We start from the raw sequence: 24,903 nt of genomic DNA on the forward strand, positions 1-24,903 counted from the left end.
TGACAAATGTGGAATGCGCCAAACATTTTTAGCCTTCTCTCCAAAACTAATCAACAGTCCTAAATGCCTATGATCTCAGCTCTGTCAGCTCCATATAAACCTCTACCATGAGTTCTATCTTCTGTGCATGAGAAGGAATGATTAATACTCATCAGGAAAAACAAGTAACTAAAAACTAAACTTCATGCATGGATTTAGTCATCACCAATAAAATCTGTTAAGAAAATATTTTCCCAGTGTTAATGCAGCAACATAATACCATAGTACCATAAATAACTAATTTGAAGCAGCTTTTCTAACATTATATAACTCCTTCTTGGAATATTAATTTATATACTGCAAGATTTACTCGCTTACACAAATCTACGCTTTCATCCACCAGCAGAAGTACCTATTGATAACAAATAAGGGAAATAAAATGTACGTCCTCTTAATACATAAACGTTGCATTAGTCACTAAGTCTCCAGATAAGTCAGAAGTCTGCAATCCTAATATTCAGAATAGTGGAAAACAAACAGAAGGGCCCTGTAGCTATGTTCGCAATCTGTCCTAGCAAAACATCTGACAGCTGCAACACTAACAGAATTAACAGTGGAAGAATTAGTACCAGACGCTAAACAGTTGCTATAGAAAGACTCATCCATTTCTCTTCTTCTTCCTCTCTTCTTCAACCTGGCTACCCCACCACTTGACAAAATTAACACTCAGTATCATTTTTTCCCTTTGTTATTAAAAAAAAAAAAAGCAACATAAATACCCTTTCATACACAAGATGATGAACTTCACTCCGCGATCTTCCTAGACTCTTGCAGCAAGATGCAGCTTGCAGCTGAAAGGACTATGTCCCCAGATCTCTTCTTTTGAGCAGAAAATACACATACACTTGCAGAGTGTTCCCACTTATGGGCTGTGGGATTCCACTCAGTGTCATTACAGGGCTGTCAACTGAACAAGGCAGCATCTGCTCCCTTTCTTTACAAGCTCCCTGTCCACACCTAGCCTCATTTCTAAGTGACTTCACCTGTTCCTTTATGTTCTTCCTTCCTTCCCTGCTTCTTTGCTCTTTTCCCACTAAGCACATCTCAAATGATTTGAGTAAGGATGTCTAACTCAAGTGCTAGCATTCAAACTCATCCTGGAACAGCTGAAGCAGACAAACTCTTGAAATCCTACAAGGACAAGTGCTCCCCTCCCCAAAAAAATAAAAAATAAAAAAAGCAACTCTGGATATCAAATTCAGAAGTTCTTCAGGAATTGAATTGCAAATGAGGGCAAGTGTCATGTGTTAAACTATACAGCTTCTATCTCTCTTCTGTCTCTCTTCTATATCTAAAAGGGAGCTACAGAAAAGAAGGGGACCAATTATTTAGTAAGTTGTGATAGAACAAGGGGAAATGTTTTCAAGCTTAAAGAGAGTAGATTTAGGCTAGATATAAGGAAAAAGTATTTTTCAGTGAGGGCAGTGAGGCACTGGCACAGGTCCCAGAGATGTGGTTGATGATTCATCCCTTGATACTTCCAGTGAGGGCTCAGGCCCTGAGCAACCTGGTCTAGCTGCGGTGTTCCTGTTCATTGCAGGGCAGCTGCATGAGATGGCCTTCAAAGATCCCTTTCAACTCCAAGAATTCCATGATTCTATCTCACATCAATTGATCCAACATGAAAATATGTCGTTACTCTGCTAGGGGTGTAAAAAAGAAATCCCAAACCCACCAGAACAGATTTATTCAATACGTGTAAATACAGATGTGCTTTAAAAAGCTTGAAATACACTTTTCTTCTCCAAGCTTCCAGGCACAGTAGTGCTTTACCTGAGGTATCTAGTTAGCTAGATAAATTAGTGTGTTTATATATAATTTATATATAAATACAAATATCCAAATTGTGCTACTATGGAAAAGCAATCATTTTTGAAGGACCAATCTCCTGCCACACATGATAAAAATGTTATTGGGAAATCACTGTCGTACTCAAAAGTCTAAACTCTGCACAATCACTCAGTGTGTCTCCCTGTTTTGTACACTATAAGCAACTTCTCAAACTAATGTCATGGTAAAGACAAATACAGGGCTGGAAAGACAATTCCTCGATCACTGACTCCAACTCCTACTATCACAGACAAGTGCATCTTAGACTCTCTCTAAAGTATTTCATAATCTCTTTACTGAAGAAAGGTCATATTCTGCATAGTGAAACTGTGGCAGTGAGATATTTGATGGGGAAAGAAGTTAAAAAACTGAAATCAAGCTGCAACTGGACTCAGAAATCTTCCATGTGCAATATATAAAACTAAAACAACAGCATTAAATGTCCTTCACTTGTGCTCTTTTCCCCTGGCATTAGCCTATGTGTCTTTCTCTGACAACTCTCTCTGAAATATCAACATATTTTTTCAGTGCAGTTATTCTCTTTTCACATTCATCCTCTTGTCTCTTTAGCAGAGTTGTTGTTTGAGCTTTTACCCTCCTGGAAGCTTTTAGCTCTAAGATGCAAAATGTAACCCCTGCTCCTATTTTGAGGATGTACAGATACAGGTCATTGCAACTAAAAATGGAAAGTTGATGGAAATACAATAGCCAAAATTTTTTAAAATCTCAGTTGAAATGAAACACATAAACTTTTTATCTAGAAGTACAAATGATGGTATTTTTTAGAGAGAAAGTAAAAATGAGGTAAAAATCTCTTGTTATTAAAGTCCTCAAATTATTTCACCTAGTAGTCACCATATAAGAACTATAAGTGGTTAGAGGGGAGATAGAATTCAAAATCCAACCTAAATTCTAGACCAAAAGGAATCACAGAATCATAGAATGGCCTTGGTTTGAAAAGGACCACAATGATCATCTAGTTGCAGCCCCCCTGCTATGTGCAGGGCTGCCAACTACTACACCAGGCTATACTCCCTGAGTCCTTAGTTTTGTACGACAAATGGGTTACATTTAAATAACAGAAGTAATATTTCTACTGAGAATTGTCAAGGATTCTTCAGGAGCAGGAAGTGAAGGACAATCCATTCACCCACACAGTTTTCTAACATGCATCACTGGGGATCCATGTGAGAACAAGCACATGTATGCTCCCCTCACCAGATCTTCATAACTTTTGAGGCTAATAGACAAATTCAAGCAAAACTGATGACAATTATATTTCTTTGAAGTTTATGAAAGTAGGAGTCTAGTTAGTAACATAAGGGAAACTATAAATAATGTGTCCCTTTAGCAAGTTGAACCTTTCCAAACAGCAGAGAATCCACACAGGAGGACAACGCTGCTGCTTGCAGAATTGCTTGTTAAGAAAAAAGAGTTGGTGCTAATGCAGGTCTCTAAAATTGCTTCGTTAACGCAATGTCTTAGCAGGATTCAGAAAGCACCTTGAGGAGAATGCTGCAGCAATGCAGACTTCCTCCTAGCTGGGACTCCCATAGTTTTGCTATTCTATCTCTTTCACTTCAGCTTTGCTAAGGAGTGGAAAGCCAAACTTTAAAAAATGAAAAAAGATTTCATAAAAATGGCATGACAGAACACTGCATGCATCTTGTTTTAGTTATAGACAGTAAATGTATCCATTTTGCAAAGACTCCCATTTCTTCTGCTACTAACAATGCAGATTGCTGAATTTGCTGAAATTCTCCCTTTCTTCTCTCTTGCCCACCATCAACAACAAAAGAATCACGAGATCAAACCTTCTATCCTAACCATGCAGGCACTTACAGTCCCTGTACACATAACTTTGTGCCAACAGGATGTGGCCTTCATTACTGATACATGTGTCAGGAAAGGACTCATTTCAGTTAGGTCTGTTTTGCAAGGCTAAATAGATTCTAGAATTTAATAATGTTTCATCACCTGATGACTACACAAATATAAAAACAGAAGGCAAATACAAACAGCTGTGATTTCAAAAGTGCAATGTTATCTGAAGTGCAGTGCATTGTTATTACTTGGTAATCACTCTTCTGACTTGGGCTTCAAAACATGTTTAACATGTCCTTTTCTCTTCCACTCTAGTATTAACAGAGAAAAAGCTACTGTTCCTATTTAACAATTTCCCTTCCACTTCTTTACCAAGTTTTGTACTTACAATTACTTTTTTGAGTCATCCTCAAAACACGAGAGCAAAGAACATAACTTCCTTGTATATTTTTCTTTCAAGCAGATGATGCTAAATAGAGAACACTACTATTTGATTCAAAGTTACTGTAAGGACATTTTACATACACTTCCTTTTACAACTCAAAAGAACCAAAAATAAGTCAAGTACAACAGAAAAAAATATATATATATAATATTAAGGAGGATAAATTAAGTGTATTAGGTGGTTTCTGTTTCTGAATTAAATGCTCTCCACTCCAGCCTAAAAGCTAATGTTTCTTTATCGCATATTTTAAACCCATATTTGCACAGCTATGTTTAAGCTGTTTTTACAGCTTATTTTGCTTGTAAATATTAAAATATCTGCAAAAGCTTTTAAATGGGTCCTCCACAGGTGTTTTAAAAAGCAAGACTTTTTGCATCATAACTGAAGATAACTACAAAGCACCACTGTAAGCATTTTCCACACCAAGAAACAGGGGCTTCTTTAGGGCTTCTAAGCTCTTTGCAATCTGGAGTCATAAGCCATTTCAGTACTGCTTTACATCTTTACTTGTTAGAATGTTTTTGATTTTGAAATGATGCCAAGGACAGACATCATAGCAGAGGTTTCCTATTTAAAAGGTCAGTTTGTTGGGGTTTTTTTCCCCAAAGCATCTGAACGGTACTAGCACAACTTTAATCTAATATACAGCCTTCAACTAAACCTGAAAGATAATGGTATTCGTTTTTGTTTTAGCAAATCCTCTTCCGCTTCTTTAAACCCCAGTGAAAGCCCATTGCTTGTCAGCAGTTAATGGCTGAGACATGCACTTCATGAAAAGCAATTACAACTTGGAGTGCAACAAGGAATCTGGCAACTTTGAAACACAAAGATGATATTCTCTGGACCACTCAGTAAAAAGCTAAGAGCATACTAGAAAGCACAACAGACATGGTACACACTTAGAAACACATCACAGTAAATCAGTAAATTTAGGGGAATAAAACAGTTATTGGCAAGATACTGGCAGTACATACTTCTGACAAAGCTGGCTGAACAGTACTTTGGGAGAAAGAGGACCTCTTCCAGCCTCTCTCATGCTGTGAAGGAACAAGAACATCGCTGAAGTCAAGGGTCCTGGGCTGGAGAGGTTTACCACCAAAGGATCCTTCAAAATAAAAGTAAAACATGCATCAACTTCAAAATGAGTGACACACAAGTCTTATTTCAGGTTAATACATTTATCACAAAGAGCAAAGTAACCTTTAGTCTTGGACAGTTTGACTCTTTAAAAAGCTTGATGTCACCTAAAGACAGTGAAAGAGCAAACTTATTAACTAAACCGTAATAATAACAATACCAAGAAATTCTCAGCGAACAAACTGGCTGTTAACCAGTAATTTTTTTAAACAAGCATGTCCATTATTCCCAGAATTAAGTGAAATATAGGAGTGTTTACAGAAAGAGTAATGAGTTCTTAAACAGTGAGATCTTTTTGCCAGGCTATGGTTCATCAGAGCTATCCATAAGGGAACATTCTTCCATTTTTTCTCTGAAACTAATTAGTAACAAACATAATGAAATCTTATTTATTCAATCTGTTTTTCAAAATATAAATGCAAGTGGAAGTTTGCCTTATATACCCCTTGGTTTATCTGTTTTACTCTTCTTCTCATGTGTACTGAGCTGAGAGTTGCATACTGAAATTGTCACACATCCAGCAGCCACAGAAGCCCACCCTGCTCCCGCAAGAACTGAGCACCAGAAAGGCTCAGGCTGCAGTTCACAAGCAGAGGCTGACATCAGACCAGTGTAGACCAGCCATTTTTGGGGCAACCTGCAGGACATGGCATCATCTTCTCCATGTTAAGACTCACACCTCCCAGCAGGTCCCAGGGCTGCAGGGAACTGACCAGAAGCAAAACATGCTTCTGAGTTGCTTTGGGGCTACTTGCGTTCAGAAAGCTGCAGGCCATTGGCACTCCTTCACATGCCCCTATGTTCATCCTTGGTCCCAATGTCTACTGGTCTCCTGATCCTCACAAAAATAGATTACAATTTCCAGACAAACAACTAGAGTGTGTGCCTCTTTTAAAAACAGAACTGAACAAAACATAAGCTTTACGGATGCACAAACACATAAAGTAATCGCACCACATTACATGCACTATCAAAACTTGAGAAATACCCTTTACCAAGCACAAAGCTAGCAGTTTCCCCATTACAATCAGTTAGGCTACTAAAGTCCACTGATCTTCTGCTGACATACACAGACCACAAAATACTTTCTGTGCTCCAAAGAGCTTACTTACTTTGTAAGCACTGTCATTAAAGAGAAAATAAATCTTTCAACCTTATGGCTGTGTAAGGTTCACATCACACATAAGCCAACATACCACTGCTTTTCTAAGCCTCCAGGCACAAACAAGCTCCAGACTTCAGTTGTGGCTGGGGAATAACTTGGTGAAACGTGTTGCTGTTCAGAACTGCCATTAGCAGTAAGAAAGGTAACAGTGCAATGAATTTCACACTGCTCTTGCCTGGAGAAGCTATGAGCAGCACTGAGAACAATATACAGAAATCTTTGTAATTTCAGCAGTGTCTGAAAGATTCCCACCTCTCAATCTTTACCACCACCAGAAAGCTCCCAGCAACCAGCAGAAAGAAAGAAAAAGAAAAAAAACAAAAACAAAAACTCTGCAAAGTGCTGTCTTTAACTACCAGAGGGAAAGGAACACTATCCTTACTCCACCTGCCAACAATATATTATGAAAATGAGCATCTCTAAGAAGCAACAAGGAACTGCTGATCATAATGACAATAGTTTCTTTCCCATATGCCTCTGAGGACAAGACGTTTAGTCTACACTAGTATTTTGTTAACACTCCATCTGGGAAGCATGCATTACATTTTACAAGCCTCATCAATGTATTGCTGAGGCAGACCAGAATAAATATTTCATCAACACTTTATAGAGCCAGAAATACTCTGTCCTGTATTACACACACATATTGAAGAAACAAAATGGGAAACAAACATAAGCCACTCTTTCTTAGGGTCAAGAATTATTTGCTACTTCAGTGTTAGAAAATATGAAAGGAAGTGGCTGTTCTCCTTCTTTCAGGGCAGAACAATTGGTCTTGTCACAGACATCATAAACTGGCTGAACTACTAAAAGATAGCCATACCACCCTGACAATGCCCAATCTTGTCTACAATTCAAAGACAGAAAGAAACAGGAGAGTAAGAGCTCATCTTTAACAGAGATGTGATTTCCTTGCAGCAGCTTCTTCTCACATTTGCCCAAATCCATATTTTTCACTGCATACTTACCAACTGGGAGTCTGAAGTATGACAGATTTTTAACTTTGTTCCTTTCTCCTTCATCTCGTACATCAGTTCATTAAGTATGTGAGTCTGTGCCAAATTCTGAAAGAAAAAATAAACAAATCCAAGAACACATCCATTTTTTTTACTATCCAGCTCTCTTTGTTTATAAATTCTATATTCAGGGTTAGACAAAACCAGACATATTTAATAATGTGCAACTGAGGTTTAAATCAGTAGAAAAAGCAGATACCACCCTTACCAGAGCTATCACTAATCTCAGACTGCTTCTAAAACTGTATCTAATTCTGTTGCTACAATTTCCAAGTATTTTCCTACTAATAACATTGTTATTGTTGAACATTTTTGTTAGCTTGTTTATTTTGCTTTTGTTTCTTTGATGGTGAGAACACTTAAAAGAAAAAGCATTTGTTTCTGTTAAAATTTGTATCCTTCCTCATAGCACCACAGCTTTTTTTTTTTTTTTTTCCTTTATTTTGGTTAATGTTTGCTGCAGATGACAGCTTTCCTCAGTGCCATTTGTCTGCCCAGAGAACAATTTGCAGTAATTATACACTTAAAAATTCACTTTTTATAGCCACAATCATAAATGTTAAGTGAAGTGTGCCAGTTCAGAACACCTTTGAAGCAATTTAATTTCATTTGCTTAGTCTTGATTGCAGATATATATATATCTGTGTCCAACCAGCGGGCATTAAGATGTTTCAATATAAAAGTTAATAATGCTGCTGCTATTTTTAGGATGTTGGATTTGTTATACATTCAGATCAATAAAAGTTTACTCAGATAGTTCATTCTGGTCAGGAAAGAAAAAGCTATAATCAATAAAAATATGCATGAAGTACCACTTTTCACACCCACCAGTACGTTAAATACCGTGCATTACTCATGACTGCCTGATGCTGAACTACAAATAAAACCATATGCTGGAGTACAACCCACACACATATGCAGCATATAACACACGACATTTTCATTTGTCTCAATACTTTGAAAAACGCTACTGATCCAGGAACTCTTTTTTTTTTTTTTTTTTTTTTTTTTTAAATGAAAGGAAATATTGCTTAGATAGAAAGGAGTGGAAAGAATTTGAAAAGGGCTTTCTGAAAGCAGAAAGTAACCTTCAGAACCTTTCACAAAGCCCATGGTTTATAAAAATTAACATTTCTGAAGTCTATACAGAGAAAACTGTATGAGCATTCCATCTTACCTGCATGACAGCATTAAAAAAGCACGTATTTCCTAAATTATTTATTCCTTTAACTGGAACTGATGTACCATTACCAGAACCTTTCCCTCTCAGAATTTCACTTGTTTCACTGCTTTCATCACGGAGTCGTATGATTTTTGATGAACCTGTAATTAAACTATAGATTAGCATTACTTGATTACTGGACAGTTAAAACAACTCAGTCCTTCTTTGGATTATGTTTATTATTTTTGACATAAGCTGAAAGACACCCCAAAGGCACACTAAGCCACTTCATAAAGCCTTTAAAAAACATGAGACATCAACAGTTAAAACCTGGGGAAAAAAATTCCCACAACTACATATATCCAACAAGTGCCTTACACAACAATTAGAACATCTCCTAAGACTTTAGCTTCTTCATTATGTAAAAAATAAAGAAGTAAAATAGGTTCTGTTAGTCTATCAACAACAAGAAGTTTAATGTATGTTCTTTAGATGCACTGGAAACACCACAGACAAGGGCTGTTTTCTGGTGCCTTTATGGAGACGTAACCAAAAGTTACCACCTGAATACTGCACATCTTTACCAATTTTTATGCTTTGCTTAAATTGTCTGGTACGACTTGGCCAAGGCAGTTCCATTTGAGTTGTTATCAGTTTTCTCAAATGCTACCCCCACCCACCTCCCTTTGTAGCAGCCTGAGGAGTTGCTAGTAAAACCAAAATGGATACAACGTTATTTTAATTTCAAACCACAAGAATTTGATAAAACTGCAATGGAATATGCTACCAGCATAACATCCGTGCGTTTTCCTATTTCTCTTATTATTTAAATAGATTGGGGCAGCAAAGTTAGACAGTCATTAACTTGTAGCCTAGAGGTAACGGAAAGACTTGAGATAACAATATTTAGCCTGGAATTCTACTAGCAACTTTCATATTGTCATGGTTGCAGGACTAAATATGAACATTACTGACATCTGCAGCGTCTTAAATATTGATTAACAATGCATGTCAATGTAAACGAGTTATGGACTTAATAGATGCCAAGAACTGTGATGCTGCAATCTATGCCTTGACATATGAATTCACGTATTTGTTCTAATGAGTTTCACATTGAAATCTCATTAAAGTGTTCTTGGGAAATAACTAACCAGCCTATTTACGTTAATGAAATGCTCATGCCAAAAGGTTCTTTAATGTAGGTTCTGCACAGTTTCTTGCTTACAAGATGAAAAAATATAATTAAATAAAAAACAAGTCATTAAAATATTTTATCTGCAACAAGCCTCTGATGCAGCCTGCCTGCACCCTGCAGCGCCGTCAAGGCATAATTATTTCTCTGAATTGCATCTGAGTTTGTCAAACTGCAGCGAGAGGTGCTTCGCTGTTTAAAGATATTTTTAAATGTTCTCAGTAGCACTGCTTACACAGGTTTAAAATATTCTTCTTTCCACAAGAGAAGGGCAAAGAAAGAGATTAAATTGTCCTTGGAAAAGCAACGTGTTTCTGAATGCAGTAAACAAATGGCTTGAGAGCTGCTCACACCCAAAAACAGTCACTGTTTCACGGACTATGTACAGTAACATTTTTTAATTTACATTGCAAGGGGGTTATTCTACAGTGTCTGATGCTCCTCCATCCACAAAGAGCTCCAAAAGCACCTTAGCAGAAGAAAGGGAGCCCCAAGTATATGCAGCTTGAAGGCACTCCTCACTCTCAGAAATCTGATAATATTATTGGAGACTTCTTCCTTTTGGAAAAGTGTGGACACAGAGAAATGCTGGGGAGAAGAGATGGTTAAAAAGAAAAAAAAAAAAAAAGCCAAAATTGTGTAAATAATTTGTGTATTAGTATACCACAGTTGTTGCATTTATCCATCGGCATTCAAAAACATCTGGGACAGCATCTTAAAGTAAACAATGTTCACAAGGCCATCTGGACAAAACTGCAGGCAAAAATTAAAGCATAAGCATATGGAAAAGCAGATTTTTCTCTTCCCTTTAGCAGTACAGGATGACAAATGTCAAACCTAGATCTGTCCACGCTTCACTGTGCTACGCTTTGCAGCACCACCTGGCTCTCCTTGCACAGCCACCAAATATGGACAGCACTGCCACAGCGGACCATATCTGCAGGGCAAACTCGATAAAAGCATTTCACTTCATGGTTAAATGGAAACTTCACACAAGTAGCAAGGCTCCATTTGCTGAATCTCACATATGAATTATTTAAGGGGGAAAAACAAAGCAACAGCATCCAGTTTTGTGATAAGGGCTAAGAGAAAATGCAATTGCAAAGCACAGTGCATGAGAACCAGCCATACGATGTCACAAAGCTGGATAATTAGCACAGGGATGAGAAGGAGCAATAAATTAAGAAGAGGCCTGTATGTTGTTACAGAAATCTAGGTACCTCCTTTCATTAAGAAGGCTTTAATTATAATCTCTTCATTTTGCAGTACACTTCACAAGCTAATTCCACACAGTATTTCACTAGCTTTCTGTATCTTTGAAAAAAAATCACTGCTTTGCCATTACAATCACTATCTGCCATCTAGCTTACTCCATACAGACATTTTTAGGGACATAAGAAGAGCCAGAGGAAGGACGGCGGTTTCTAATTGAACTCCGTTCAGCGTCCCTTGTTTGAGGATAGATGACAGACAGGCCTAAAGCTGAATGTTTAGTTGACATGTGATGAGTTGGCCAGTCTTAATAGAAGATGCTGGTGATGCCTGCGATAGCTAGTACTTCCACAGCTTGGGGCTGGAGGGTCCTTCTGCAATCTTAACCCACGGCTACAAGCCTGTTATTAATCAGAAGACCAATACGTAATTTTTTAAAGTGAATTTGCACTGAACTGTTTCAGATTCCTCCTGACCTAATCTTGCAGCTCTGTAATGTTTTCACAGAAGTGCTCTAGGATATGAAAAGGGATTTTTTAAGCCAGTATAGATAAAAGAATTTTAAGATAAGGACTCTATCAAAAAAAACTACTGCTGTACACGAGGACCTACAACTCCTGGCTGAATTGCATTCTGTGAAAGGAAGAACTGCCATCCACCCAGCCACGGGCAGCAGTAACTGTTACAGAGGAACTGCTGCCAGCCTTACCAAGAGCAAGGTGGATGAAAAGTACACATGTAATGGAATTAATCGCCTCATTTCTGTATGCAACTCACTATTACGTCTTTTAGAGTTGATACAGGTCCCCTCAGCCTCTTTGCCTTCCTCAGACAAGGTGGGCATTGGACCTGAGCAGCCATCAGGAGCTGCTTCTCTCCTACAGCACAGCAGACAATTAATATTATGCCACTGTTTTCTTCAGCTTTCCTAGCTCCCTCTGCTCATCTACATCTCACCTTGTAGGCTCTGAGAGAAGGGAACATCACAATTGCACAGCACTGGCCTTACAGGTATGTGACAGAGCTCACGCCCCGACTTGAAGCAGAGAACAATTCAGCTCATAAATGACAAGTCACCAACCCAGGTGCAAAAGCAACATAGTGCTGGCACAATCACTTGCAAAAAATGTTCAGAAAACTTATCGGTGGGCCTATATCTGCCTTCCAGCATTACAAACATTTGCAGCCTATGTGGACTTTTATATCTCTCTTGTTGAAAGTGAAATGTGACTAGGGGTGCAGATGGTATGCAAGCAAAAAATGTAAATGACATCCAATTTTTCTTTCAGCTGGGGGAGTAAGCATTTTTGCTCATCTTTTCAATATAACTGTTGCTGCGTTGTTGTTGTTTTTTTAATTAAAAATGAGGGTTCCAGGAATATGCACTTTTATTCCAAGGTCAAGCCTTTTTCACTGAATAGAACTGCAGTACTTCAGTTGAAGGTCTTCATAGCAAAAGCAAGGTTAATAGATTTCCTTTCTTTTACCAAGTTCTCCTCATGCATGTTTTACAAAATGCTACCAAATTGTCTGGCACTCCTTTTTCATTTAAAATTTTTGGTTTTTTTCCAACACCGTACAACAATGAGAATCCAACCCTTAGAAAAACAGCACTGTAATAATCATAAATGGTCACTAGATTCATGTTCTAAAGGATTGATTCCTCTTGTGGGGTTTCTGTCCTACCAACTTTATTTCTATGATTCTGCCAGGTTGTTATGAACTAAAAAACTCATGCACGTAGAGTGAAAGAGTAACCTACTCAGCCATCAGTGCTGATGCTCCATGCTCAGATGGCTGGTGCTACACCTCACAAGTAAGCAAGCAGGCAGACAGGAAAGGGAAAAACCTACGGCTAAAAATGGCAATGTCTAAAAAATTTTTTATTATAACAAGTTAAGTAATTGTGAAAAATTTAGGACAGACAACAGAAATGTCTTTTTGCTGAGGTATACTTCAAATTTGGATAGTCAACATATTCTGCATTATTTTGCTAGTTACATTTAGATTTTTCATACCATTTGTTTTTCCAGGCATGTTAACACCCAGTATTCATACTGTAAAGTTATGTATTTTTAATTTTTCCATCAGCTAAGGAAAATATCAAGTTTTCAGCTTTCATCTGTTGGCAAAAGCTGGGCAGCTGAACTTATTACCAAAATCTTACTCCTCCACTTTACCTTCCAAATAACAAAATTAACTACAGAATTTGAGAACAGATATTCTTTCTTCTCACTCTATTGCCACACAAACAAATTTAAGTAACTGCTTTATAAAGAAATTCAGTATGCAATCCTATGTCTTCACCAATGTCTAGCTTGGCTTTTATAAAGGAAAATATGCATTTTTAAAAGCTCATAACAATTTATTTTCTCCAGCAAATGAGCAGGCACCCAGCTAGCAATGTCTCAGCATGGTTTCTGTGTACTACATGTGCATTATGTCCATGTGAAGCTCACAAGTGTGCCACACTGACAATACTGCACCTGCCTTTCTGTGAAAATCATCACGGCCTGCTAACCTTTTCCACAAAACAAATTTCTGGGTGGTACACCCTAGAAAGCAATCTTGCTTTATTCTTCCATCTTGTGCCCAACATGACCTCTTAACCAAACAAACTCCTCTACAGAGAGGGGGAGAAAAATAAAAGAAAAAAGGGAATAAAAAAAAAAAAAATAGCAGGCATGGCTGGGTACAACAAACCATAGGATCAGATGCGAAAATCACACAGCTGCAAGCATTCTTTTGGGAACCCAGCACTGGGATTTATCTCAATCGCTTAATGTAATTACAAAAGTCAGTCATGTAGTAGTAATGTAATTTGCACATTTTTACAGCTGAAGTGAAGTCGAATCTTTATGAGAGGCTGAGTGAAAAGCAGGGATCCTGCTGCCACACTATTCCACCACATTAGTACCAAATGACAAGCGTTTTGCTTTTGTTTATTTTCCAGGCTGCATTAATTAAGAAATCTATATAACTCTCCCTTACACACTGAAGCTGTTTATTTTATCTTTAAATGACTCCCGTGCTCTCAAGAATTTAAAAAAAAAAAAGAAAAAATCCCAGCCTTCATCTGTTACTTATATCTGTGCTCATACTGCATTTCTGTAGAATTTTCTACACAATGCTACTTGAATTGTAATGAAGCACCCTGCCAACCAGTCATTAGAATATAAAGAAATCCAGATATAAGATGCATTTTTATTACAGTGCAACACTGGGGTATGAAAAGCAAGTAAATATGTTCAATTAGGCCCTTTTTAATTGAAGGCAGAAACAGAAAAGCAATGGGAAAAAGCATATGATTAATTTTAAAGAAATGAAAAAAAAGTTGTGAGAAACAAGCACTGTAAAACTGACAATAGTTTGTATTTCCAGGTTTAAAATCAGTAGTTTAGTATCAACTAATATACAAAATACATATACTTTTTTTTGTTTGTTTGTTTTTTTTAACAAACCAAGAAGAATTTAAAGGACAACTTACACTGAAAATATCACTGTAACATGAAATGAAATGCTAAACCTAAAACAAAATAAAAGGTAAGTCATGAGTGGTAGAGTTAAATTCATTGCAGTCTGCTGTGTCCTTTGTTTTCTGAACAGCACAAATTATGCTTTGATCTCTGATTCTACTAAAATACATATTCATGATTCTATGATTCTGAGAAGGTATTCTAGCTTTTAAAAAAAATAACTCTTAAGCTACATTTCTCTAGTGCAAGCACCTAATGCTTCGAAGTAACTGTGACGTAAAAGAATGCCGTTGAATTTATGGAAGTAAAACTAGAACATCAGATTGGTGAGGAAGTTCCTGCTTACACACCTATTACTTATTCATCCATGCATCAGTGTTTCCTAGCACCTTCCAGGGGTAGCTGGGACCAAAACAACCAACTATGTGAGTCAAACAGCTTCTTCCTCTTTTAATCGCCGCCTGAAGAAGCCCAACAAAGTACCTTTGGGCCAATACTGCCAGAGCTCAAACTGAACAGCTTGGCACAGCCTCTTCCTGACTGAAGGCTGCAAACGTCCCAGCTCAGGACACATATTTTCCTACTTCTGCAGGTGAGCCTCAGCCTATCCGGAACAGCACAGGCAACACCACTGCCCTCCAGCAGCCGCCCCCACACATGGAGCAGCCTTTTGCTGCAGAAATGAGCATGCAGTGGGGTACACCGGGGAACTGACCCAGGCCAGAACAAACCCAGCAGAAACCCTGACCATATATAGAAAAAATGCATTCTGCCCTGCTCTAATACAATCCCCTGATTGTTAAGACAACCCTACTTCTTCTGAACTAGTTTGGAATTGTGCTTGCTTAATTTAAGACATTTCACAGAAAAGTAATTTTCTAAGCCCTCAACTCTGAAAGCTTTAGATGTCTTCAAATTTCACAAATTAATATTCCAAAACATGAAGCACAAAGAATCCTATCACTTCTGAAAGTCTTACCCAGAAGTTCTAAGCCAGAATGAAATTGTTTCCATTAAATTAACTGAAACAAACATTCCATTTTTATCTGCAAGAGAGCTGCAACAGCAATTTATGTCTACATGAAAGCTTGAAACTGTAGCTATGAATAAAAGTGAAATCACACACAGCATTTTCATCATTCGTTTCATCAGGCAAAATGATGCAAAAAGGAGCAATTCATAAATTTATTACAAATAAATTACTCAGTGTAGAACTTGTGACCAGATAAAATACAAAATATGAATTTCTGAGTGACATCTAGACTTTTTTCCCCTCAAGAATTACCTATTAGAACTAGCAGGATTTGTGCACATGCAGCTAGAAGAATGTAGTTCAATCCAGTAAGGCGCTCTGTTCCAATCTTACTTCCAACCAGACTGGGAGGGTGGTGTGGTGTGATGTGATGTGATGTGTTGTGGTGTGTGTGTGTGTAACCTGGAATCTGATGTCTCTCATAAATCAAAAGCCAGAAATGCTCCAGTGTGTGTTACAGTAGGGATGAATAATAAGGATTCTCAAGAGCAGACAGTTGAGGGCCACACATACAACGTTCTATCTATAATCACATATACTGATAAATATAGGAAGCTCCTAAAGTAATAATTTAACATAATTTTCTATTAACAGAAAAAAGCATTACATCACAATCCAATTACATCAAAGAATAGAAAGCGTTACACTCAACAACAGAGTACTATAAGATCCCCTTACACAAATTTAATTAACTACACAAAACAAATCAGAATCAGAAAAAATTCGAGATGTTGCACATCCACTCTTTTAAAATTCAATTCATTAATTCCTCCAGATAGCTTTTGTGCATTAATTCATATGGCACTTTACTTAAGGTATAATATTTTCTCTAGAACAAACTGGTACTTCTTCATTAAAGATAAAGCTTGGGAAAACCATCCTATAGTGCCCAAAATACTTGAAAGAATTAATTGTGCTGAATAAAAGAAATTCAATTGTTTATCAAAACCACTATGATAAGCATAACTTGCCCAAATAGTCATGCAATTAAAAATTGCATTATACTCCCATACTCATATATACTTTTTGAATTAAATGTTTAATATGACTCAAAATTTGAAATATTCATTTTTAGAGACAGTACATTACAGATGTTCCAGGTACAGTTATTTGTGTATACTTACTTGGTTCAGCTCTGGAACCATGTTTCTGAAGAAAGTCAACTATCTGAGCCAAAGCCTTTTTGTTGCAATGTGTTGACAGCTCTTCATCACATTCATAACACCTAAACAAAAGAGGAAATGCACTGGAATTCAGGATATCTGTATTCACTTCCAAGTTTTAACGGACCTTTAAAAACATCTTACACAAATTACTTAAGCTCTAGGTCTCAAATCTTTGCGCTAAAAAGAGGAGTAAAATTAAATCCCCTCATCCCATACACATTCTTCTTTAGATCAGCCCTAATTCACTTCAAAATTAACAGATTTAATTAATGTCAGTTAAAAGCCCTGCAAGTAGCCAGATAGAAACAAGCAGGAAAAGCAAACTCCTAAAATCGATCAACTCTCTACACAACACAACAGACTCTCAAACTACTATGCTACTATGCTGTAATCTTCTTCATTGGCAATAAAGCACACTGCTCACTGCAAAAATCACATCTCAGCCCACAACTCAGTGTACATTTTGTCAACTTAAAAACAACTGACATACAAGAAAAAGGTGGGTGATGTGATGAATATCATTTGACAGGAACAAACCCGTGTTTGGACTAAGAAGAAGATAAAAAGAAAAAGCAGCTCTCATGGGACAGGCAGGCAGGAAGCTTACCAAAACTGCTTTCTATTTTACTGGATTTGTGATCTCTCTACATACCTAAGCACAAACTAATTTTCTGTACAGAAAACCTGCCTCTTTGCTCTTCAGAGATCTACATAAACAGCTTATTTTATCTTCCAGAAATACTCTTTATAATAAAAAGACAGTGCTCTTAGTTAGGAGTAACCTTATATACAAGCATAAATTAACACCCTCCTACTTATTCTTACCATATGATCCATGTACTGAGACTGATAACAATGCAATGAGGTTCTGTGCGTGCTGTTTGGAAGTGTTTTAGAGAATGCTGTCCTTCTGAGTTCTTACTACATCCCTAAAAATGGAAACATTAATATAGTGAGAACAAAAGGGAAGTGGGAAAAGAGTATATTAGTTAAATAAGCTATAAAAACCTTACTTTTCAAAATCAAGCAGAAAGCTGCAATGCATAAAAATATTCATTCTCAACAACTAAAAGGGTTTCACATTCAAAATAATCCAGTATGACAAAGACATCAATTAATGTTTTTGAAAAAAAATTAAAAAATAAAAGCACACTTTCTTTTTTTCTAATACAAGAAAACTCATTACAACACAAAAATAGTATCTCATATTTTCTACTTAGGAAAATTATTAAACTTGTTTTGAATTAAGAGAAATAACTCCTATCTTCTGAATGAGTACTGTCAATATAAAGCCAATTATGCCACTTACAAAGGTTTACAAAAAAAAAGTGAATAATTGTGTAGCTCATTTGGTCCATGGAATATCAAGGTAACCTTCACTGCTCAAGATTGCTCATGCATTCCAAATAGCAAATGCAAAAGGCATATAAATTGTTGTGGTGGTGTTCGTTTTTTTTTTTTCCCCACTAAAAAACTACTCAGAATAAAACACTTATGTACAGCAAATCCAAGAGAAAATGTGCAGTTTTTCAAGTATCTACAGAGTGGAACTTAGAAGACTAAGGAGGAATACTGGTTTCTGAATAAGACGTGAATTTTAGAAGCCATTGACTGCATAAACATGAAAAAGCACATTGATTTAACTCCTTTAACAGATCTCCTTAGCTACAATTTTTCAGAGTTAATCTACGAGTCCTCCTCAGATCTAGCTAACTGCCTTCCAAAGCCTAGTAATAGCATGCTTCTTTTCAAAATAAAATATATTCAGATAATCCTGGTAGAAGCTGGCATTTGTCTTTATTGTAGAGAAAGATCCGTAAGTAGATTGTTTAACAAAATTGTAAAATGTTCTTTCTAGGCAACTATCAGCTGAAATAAGAATGACGCTGCTTGTAAACTCCATTTTTCAGAATCAGCCTTTACTTCAGTCACAGGCCAGAGGCCACCACCACTTGGGGCCAGGACCTTCACTTTTAAACTCTAAGGCCACAACGTGACATTGTAACTGATCCATACTATTAGCCTTAATAGAAAATTAACAGAAAGCAGCATTCGCACTTCCACCCATTCCTTCTTCTTGGGTTCAACCACATCTAGCAATTGAGTGTCTGCAGTATAAACTGATTCAGCAATTTGCAAATTCACTTATTCGTTCATTCGTATTTGCAGTATCTTCTGTCACATAAGCCAGCTCAACTGATGTATTTTGCAACTGTACAGTTCCTGGAGCTAATTTTCCGTATGTGGAAAAAGCACGCAGATGAAGTACAGAGAAGAGGGGAACTACCACCTGTAGGTGCAGAGCTGCACATAAATAAAGCTACCCCAAAATACTGACAAAAACAGCAAAGAACACAAGGCCACATCCCAGTCTATTTAAAAAGCTGAAGCATGGATTCTCACAACTAAGCACTTAAGTAACACTGTTTCAACGAAAGTAATGAGATGCCATGCCAACAGGATCTATATCTGTAATGTCCTTTAGAAAATTAGGGCTTGTCCATCCCTGAGTTCAGAACAGGTGCTTACCTGAGAGCCACACTTGAGACACAGCCATATGTCTGAAGGTGCCACAGGCTCACCGTCACTCATCCGCCTTTCCTTCAGACACTCTGAACATATTGACCAAATGCTCTGAGCTACTGCTCTCTTCACATGATGTACATCCACTGCTTGGCTCACGTGCTGGCAGGTTAAGCCTAAAGAAAATGACACTTTGAGCAATTGAAAATAACAGTTAGGAAGGAGAGCATATGTACATGAAAGGAGCACAATCTTTAACTTCAGCAACAGTAAAGGTTCCCACACTGTAATTGCACGCAATTATTTTGGCTCAAGACTCTCCACTTGCTTTTGCTGAAGTCCATGAAGTTTCTGTCAGCTCAATGCTCCAGCTGCCTAAGCCAATCTCAATAGATGACCTACCCTCCATTATATCAACCCCTCTCCCAGTTTGCTATCAAGATATTTATGAAGATGAGTGCAGCCTCACAAGAACATCACACAGCTCTCAGTAGCTTCATATGCATTCCACCGGATCCCATGGACTCACGTATGCCAATTTGCACAACAGCTCTCAATTGTCTTCTTTCCAGATAATACTTCAACCTAGAGTCTGCCACTAGGCTCAAGGACCAGAGGAGACTGAGTGCAGACACTGTTACATGTGAAGACAGGCAAAGAAAAGATTGAGTTCCTCAGCTTTTTCCCATGTCCCCTGTCCCTAGGGTGCCCTGCACCCTCAAGTTGCACATTCACACTCATCTTAGCCTTCATTTTGATGTCACAATACCAAAAGAAGCCCCTCTCAACAATCGCTTCCTGCATCAGATTCAACTCTAACCAATGAAGCTTACCCAATCTCATCCCTACATAATCAAAGCCCCTCAGATTGTAATTCAACCTGTTTCTACTCTGTCTATGCTTCATCTTTGCCCCCCAGCTCAGTCAGAAGCTCTCTGCTCTGCCATGCATCTGATCTTCCATGCATGAGAAAAGACTGCTACTGTGTTTCGAAATGGTTGTCATGGAAGACCAACCCTTCAGGACAGTCATGCAGTGTAACAATCACAAAGTAAAGACTTGATTGAAGATGCCCTGTCATGAATTCAAGCAATAAAAGTACTTCCTGGTACCAATGAGTTGTGGTTTTCATCAGTCAACATGGAAATTATTAGCCCTCAACCTTAGATCAAAACATCATTTAATGTATTTACCTGCAATATCATCTGAAGAGTCTTCATCCTGTGGCCTGTTAGGCCTTTTGCTTCTCTTTGTTTTCTCAGGGTTAGCTCTTGATGGATCTTTCACCCGCATCTGTTACTTACTAGCAAGGATAAAAAGGAATTACTTATTGCTTAAATATACCGTTAAGTTTAAACTCTATTAGCACGTGAGCACGTCATGTATTCAAGCCTCAGGAACACAGGTTTAGACTTTGACTAATGTCACCTACTTTGTGATAAAAAAACATGAATATGTCAGGAATGAACTCTAAAGAATGCTGTAATATCAGTTATATTACATGATGTTATAAATTGTACCTGTAGCTACAGGGGACATGTGCTTCCAGGCAGCAATGCTAAATATCTGAGATAGTGAGATTTATTTTTACCATTTTAAACTACTACAGAGTCCCAGCCACATCTTACCAGGAAAGCTCCCTTCCTTAACACATCTCTTCCATAACATATCTCCTGTAAGAAAGGCTTCTGTCATCATTTACCTGTACATGTTCCTGAAAACATTTTGAACAATTTCAGATGGTTTAATAAAAGACAAATGTCTTCCAATTCTTACAAAACTGTCATCAGTGTGGACCAACTACAATGTGAGCTGACCCCCTTGTTAAACATCAGAGAATCCACACAAATGAACACTCACAGAAATTATTAAGAGAGTCCTAAGAGACAAAGAACTGAATGGTAAATATTTTACACTAAGCTTTAAAAACTAATAAATTTATCGGAGATTTCAGTGCACTAGCTACTTAATCAAAATCCAAATCTTAATTCACTGAATCAGCACTGCAGTGCATCACACAGCTTCTGCGGTTTCATTTGCGGGATGTCTTTTATGACGTGCTTCATAAAAACAAATAAACTTATGTTTTGAGATACAAAAGCATATCAACGTGAGACAGTCAAATATTCAAGCACAGCAAATCTGTGAGGCATTCTGCTTGGAAGAGCAACGACATCTTGTTGTAGTACCACATACAGGTTAATAAAGTCATTTGGTCCACCAATACCAAACATTTTTTAGCTGTGCTACCACACTGACATGTAATAAGCCTCTGCAAAACTTCACATTTAGGAACAGCAAAAGATGCATTCTCATTATAGATCTAGTAGATATGTTTGCCATTGTCTAATCAAGTTTTTAAATCTTCACTGTACTTCTGCAACACTGAAAGCCACTGGGACTCACCACTGTTAGCACGCGAGCAGCCCTCACTGGGGTGAAGTAGGCAAGGAATGCCTTAGAGCTACTGCTTCAGGCTTCCTACAAACCTGGACAGACACTTGTGCACACAACACTACTGCTAGGTTCCTGCAGAAACACCTCACTACCAATCACAGAAGTATTTTGGAAGAATTGGAATTCTGTAGAGTAAGAATAACCTCTGTTCTCTGCTTCCTTGCACGGGTAACTTCACATATCTCCAGCCTGTTAAAACACACATTTTTCTTTTCTTTTCTTTTTTTTGTAATTGGCCACAATATATAACGGCAATTAATTTATGCCATCAAGACCTTAAATTGTAGATCTTTAAATTTTCTGTAGCTAACAACATAAAGCTTCAAGTGCTTAGACATTCAAGTAAGCAGCGTTACTACATTCAGGTTGCTGACTTGGCGGATTTGCAGTCTGTGCTCACACAGTAAGAAAGATCTGACTATACCAGCTCTTGACTACTTATAATTGAGTAAATTTAAAATCCCTGATGTACATCAACACATGTATCACAGAACAGAGAAAGGTGCTTTCAAGCCAAGCAACTTCAAGTGTGCGTTTCTACCTTGTCATCGTCTAATACCCAAACAAGCTTCACGTGAAACTGCACACCATCACTTGTTGCAGCATGCAACTGTTCTTATTCAACGCTGATGTAATTATCTACTTCTTCATTTCAGCATGAGAATTTCTTTTAACTGTTTGGACAGATTGTCTAAGACTGCCCAAACCACAGATTTCACCCAACTGATGGTCATGCTCACACTGGTCCATTTCAAGTCCCCTTATATCTTCATGAAAGAACAGTTATGCACCTGACCAGCTGAAATGCAAGCACATCTCTTCCACCTCTGAACCCCTGTGGCCAACAGGCCAGAGCACAGCACATGGAACAGACAGGAGCAGCTCGCTGCTGGAACCCACTCTCAGCATGCCTTTGGGACATGCGGAGAAGGAAGAGCATCAAACCTGTAATAATTGGAAAGGAGGCCCTTCTGACAAAATATAATCAACATAGTATCAGAATGAATGCTGACATAAAATCCAAGCACTGACAACGCACATTTTGGCAATCCACCAACCAATCTGGAGACACTTCTGCCTTCATTAAGTAAGAGCAGGCTGAACAAAAGGTAACAAGGACGAGCAGATGAGTCAGTTTTCACAAACACAAACAGAGAGGCGTCCATCAGGCAATGTTTACTGACTCTAGAGTTCTTGGAAAAGCCACTGAATATCAGGACTTGACCACACAAGGCTTGTGTCTGATTTCTGAATCATCCCACAGAAGTGGGATGAAGGGCTAAGAAAAGGGAGCCGTTCAGCAAGTGTCTGAGATGCAAGTAGCACAGTACATACACAGCACTGCCCAACCTCTTTCTACACATTTAAGGTCTAAAAACATTACAAGAAAAAAATTGAATATAACAATTTAAATCACAACCAACAATGTAGGATCAAAGTGATTATGCAAGGAATTTGATTATTGTATTTAGATGAGAGATAGAAGAGTTGTAAGGTGCTTCAGAAGTTATTCCTCAGAAATGATTCCGTGTATGTGAAACAAAAGATTGAAAATTAATAGGAGTGAAAACCCTGAACAAAAATAGATCCCCTCAAAAAAAAACCATAAAATACAGCTAAGAAGAAAGCAAGGAAGAAACTCTCTACATTTCTTTTGATCATAGGCACAATCCATTCAAGACAAGCAGGCAGAGGGGAAGTAAACAAAATGAACTAGATACACTGAGGATTAAAATGTTGGCAATATCCACACAATTTGCCTCTTTCCAATCCAGCCTCTTTAAATAAAAATAATTCAGTTTTGTGGAAAAATAAAAAATAAATGCAGAAAGAGCCAAATCCTATCCATTTAAATAATCCTTCCATACAAATCTAAGAACTAGTTCTTGCCAAACTTGTTCAGACGCTTTGAGCTCAGCATACAAGAGTTTGAAGTGTAACCATCATTGCTTGCTATTCTTGGTCTACTTTTTACTTTTAAAATGACTCGTAATGGCAGTCTGCCTACAAAAAGCTGATGAAGATCAAAAGCACCTCTCTCTAACTGCTAATTTCCACCTTTCTAGAAAGATCAAAACACTTCAAAAGCAGCAGAACAATCTGCCTGCCTAATTTTAAAAGCTTCAGATTTGATAAAGTGCCAACAAGCAACAGAAGGTAACAGTGCTAAATTTGTTGACTTAAACTCAGGTACACCTAGATTATTTTTAATGTAAGGTATGCCTGAAATAGCCTATATTTAACATAGCCCTTTCAATGAAGTATGCATTTAGAAACTTCAAAGAGTCAAATGTAATTCCTAAAATAAATATTATTTTTTAAACGTTATGTTTTACTGAAACTGAGTAGAGCTAGGACCAATAGAAGGTATCAGGTTAGTGTTTCACTTCTCTTTTGGGAAAAAATAAACAAACAAGTCACTCCTCTCCACAAGATCTTTACGTAGGGGAGGTGGAGATACAAACTTCGTTGCTGATATTCCTCAAAGCTTACTCACATCTTATCTTGCACACTGTACTTAGCAGTTGAGTACCTCCTCCCACAACTCCGACAACTCACTGCACTGGCAGTATGTTTTCTTATGCTGTACCTTCGCTACGGCATTTGTAAGAAACCTGAAGCACACCAGCAAATCAGCAATAGCCTGACACACTGCCGGCTCCCAAACCAATGTTCCATTCCATCTCTCAAGATCTGTTTTTTTCCATCTTACAATTAGTGTGCCAGATCTTCCAGCCAAGTGCTGTATTTGTGTGTTCTTATCTGCATAACACCTATCACCACACTCCTCCTATTTCATGATCATCTGGGAGAATAACACTTGCATTACTGGAATGTAAACAGTAAGATAAAAACGACTTAATAACCATCAACTTATCTAAGCACACTTATAAAGTAGAACCAAGAGCCTCCAGATGGTTTCCAGGTACTATTTTGGATATGGAAAAGACTCTCCCAGAAGAACTGGCCATTAACTATGAAACCAGTACAGTGAATTACCCCAACAGTGAGCACCTGAATTCAAATGAGCTGGGACCTCAATTCATCTCAGGTATCCTAAATGCTAACCACTTCACCATTTGTGTTAAAACTTACCAATTAAAACTATATCCGTTTATGCTGCGAGCACAAAAAATAAAATAAAATAAAATAAAATAAAATAAAATAAAATAAAATAAAATAAAATAAAATAAAATAAAATAAAATAAAATAAAATAAAATAAAA

The 24,903-nt window shown here is 37.6% G+C and overlaps 1 protein-coding gene across 4 annotated transcripts in view; it reads right to left on the bottom strand.

Moving 5' to 3' along the window:
- The window catches only part of USP45 (ubiquitin specific peptidase 45), a 51,833-nt gene that overhangs the window by 22,511 nt on the left and 4,419 nt on the right, over nt 1–24,903 (bottom strand). For 3 of the 4 annotated variants that reach the window (XM_042886035.1, XM_042886025.1, XM_042886061.1), the window contains exons 2-8: nt 20,414–20,523; nt 19,227–19,411; nt 17,523–17,626; nt 16,656–16,756; nt 8,634–8,779; nt 7,409–7,504; nt 5,113–5,243 (exon numbers count right to left, since the gene is read on the bottom strand). In XM_042886035.1, the coding sequence (XP_042741969.1) occupies nt 5,113–5,243; nt 7,409–7,504; nt 8,634–8,779; nt 16,656–16,756; nt 17,523–17,626; nt 19,227–19,411; nt 20,414–20,513 (863 nt within the window). In that variant the 5' untranslated portion in view covers nt 20,514–20,523. The remainder of the gene's footprint in view (nt 1–5,112; nt 5,244–7,408; nt 7,505–8,633; nt 8,780–16,655; nt 16,757–17,522; nt 17,627–19,226; nt 19,412–20,413; nt 20,524–24,903) is intronic. The other variant, XM_042886043.1, reaches the window with a different exon arrangement.

This window comes from Lagopus leucura, unplaced genomic scaffold (genome assembly GCF_019238085.1).
Source record: "Lagopus leucura isolate 7727_CA_CO unplaced genomic scaffold, USGS_WTPT01 Super-Scaffold_73, whole genome shotgun sequence".
Lineage (NCBI taxonomy): Eukaryota > Metazoa > Chordata > Aves > Galliformes > Phasianidae > Lagopus > Lagopus leucura.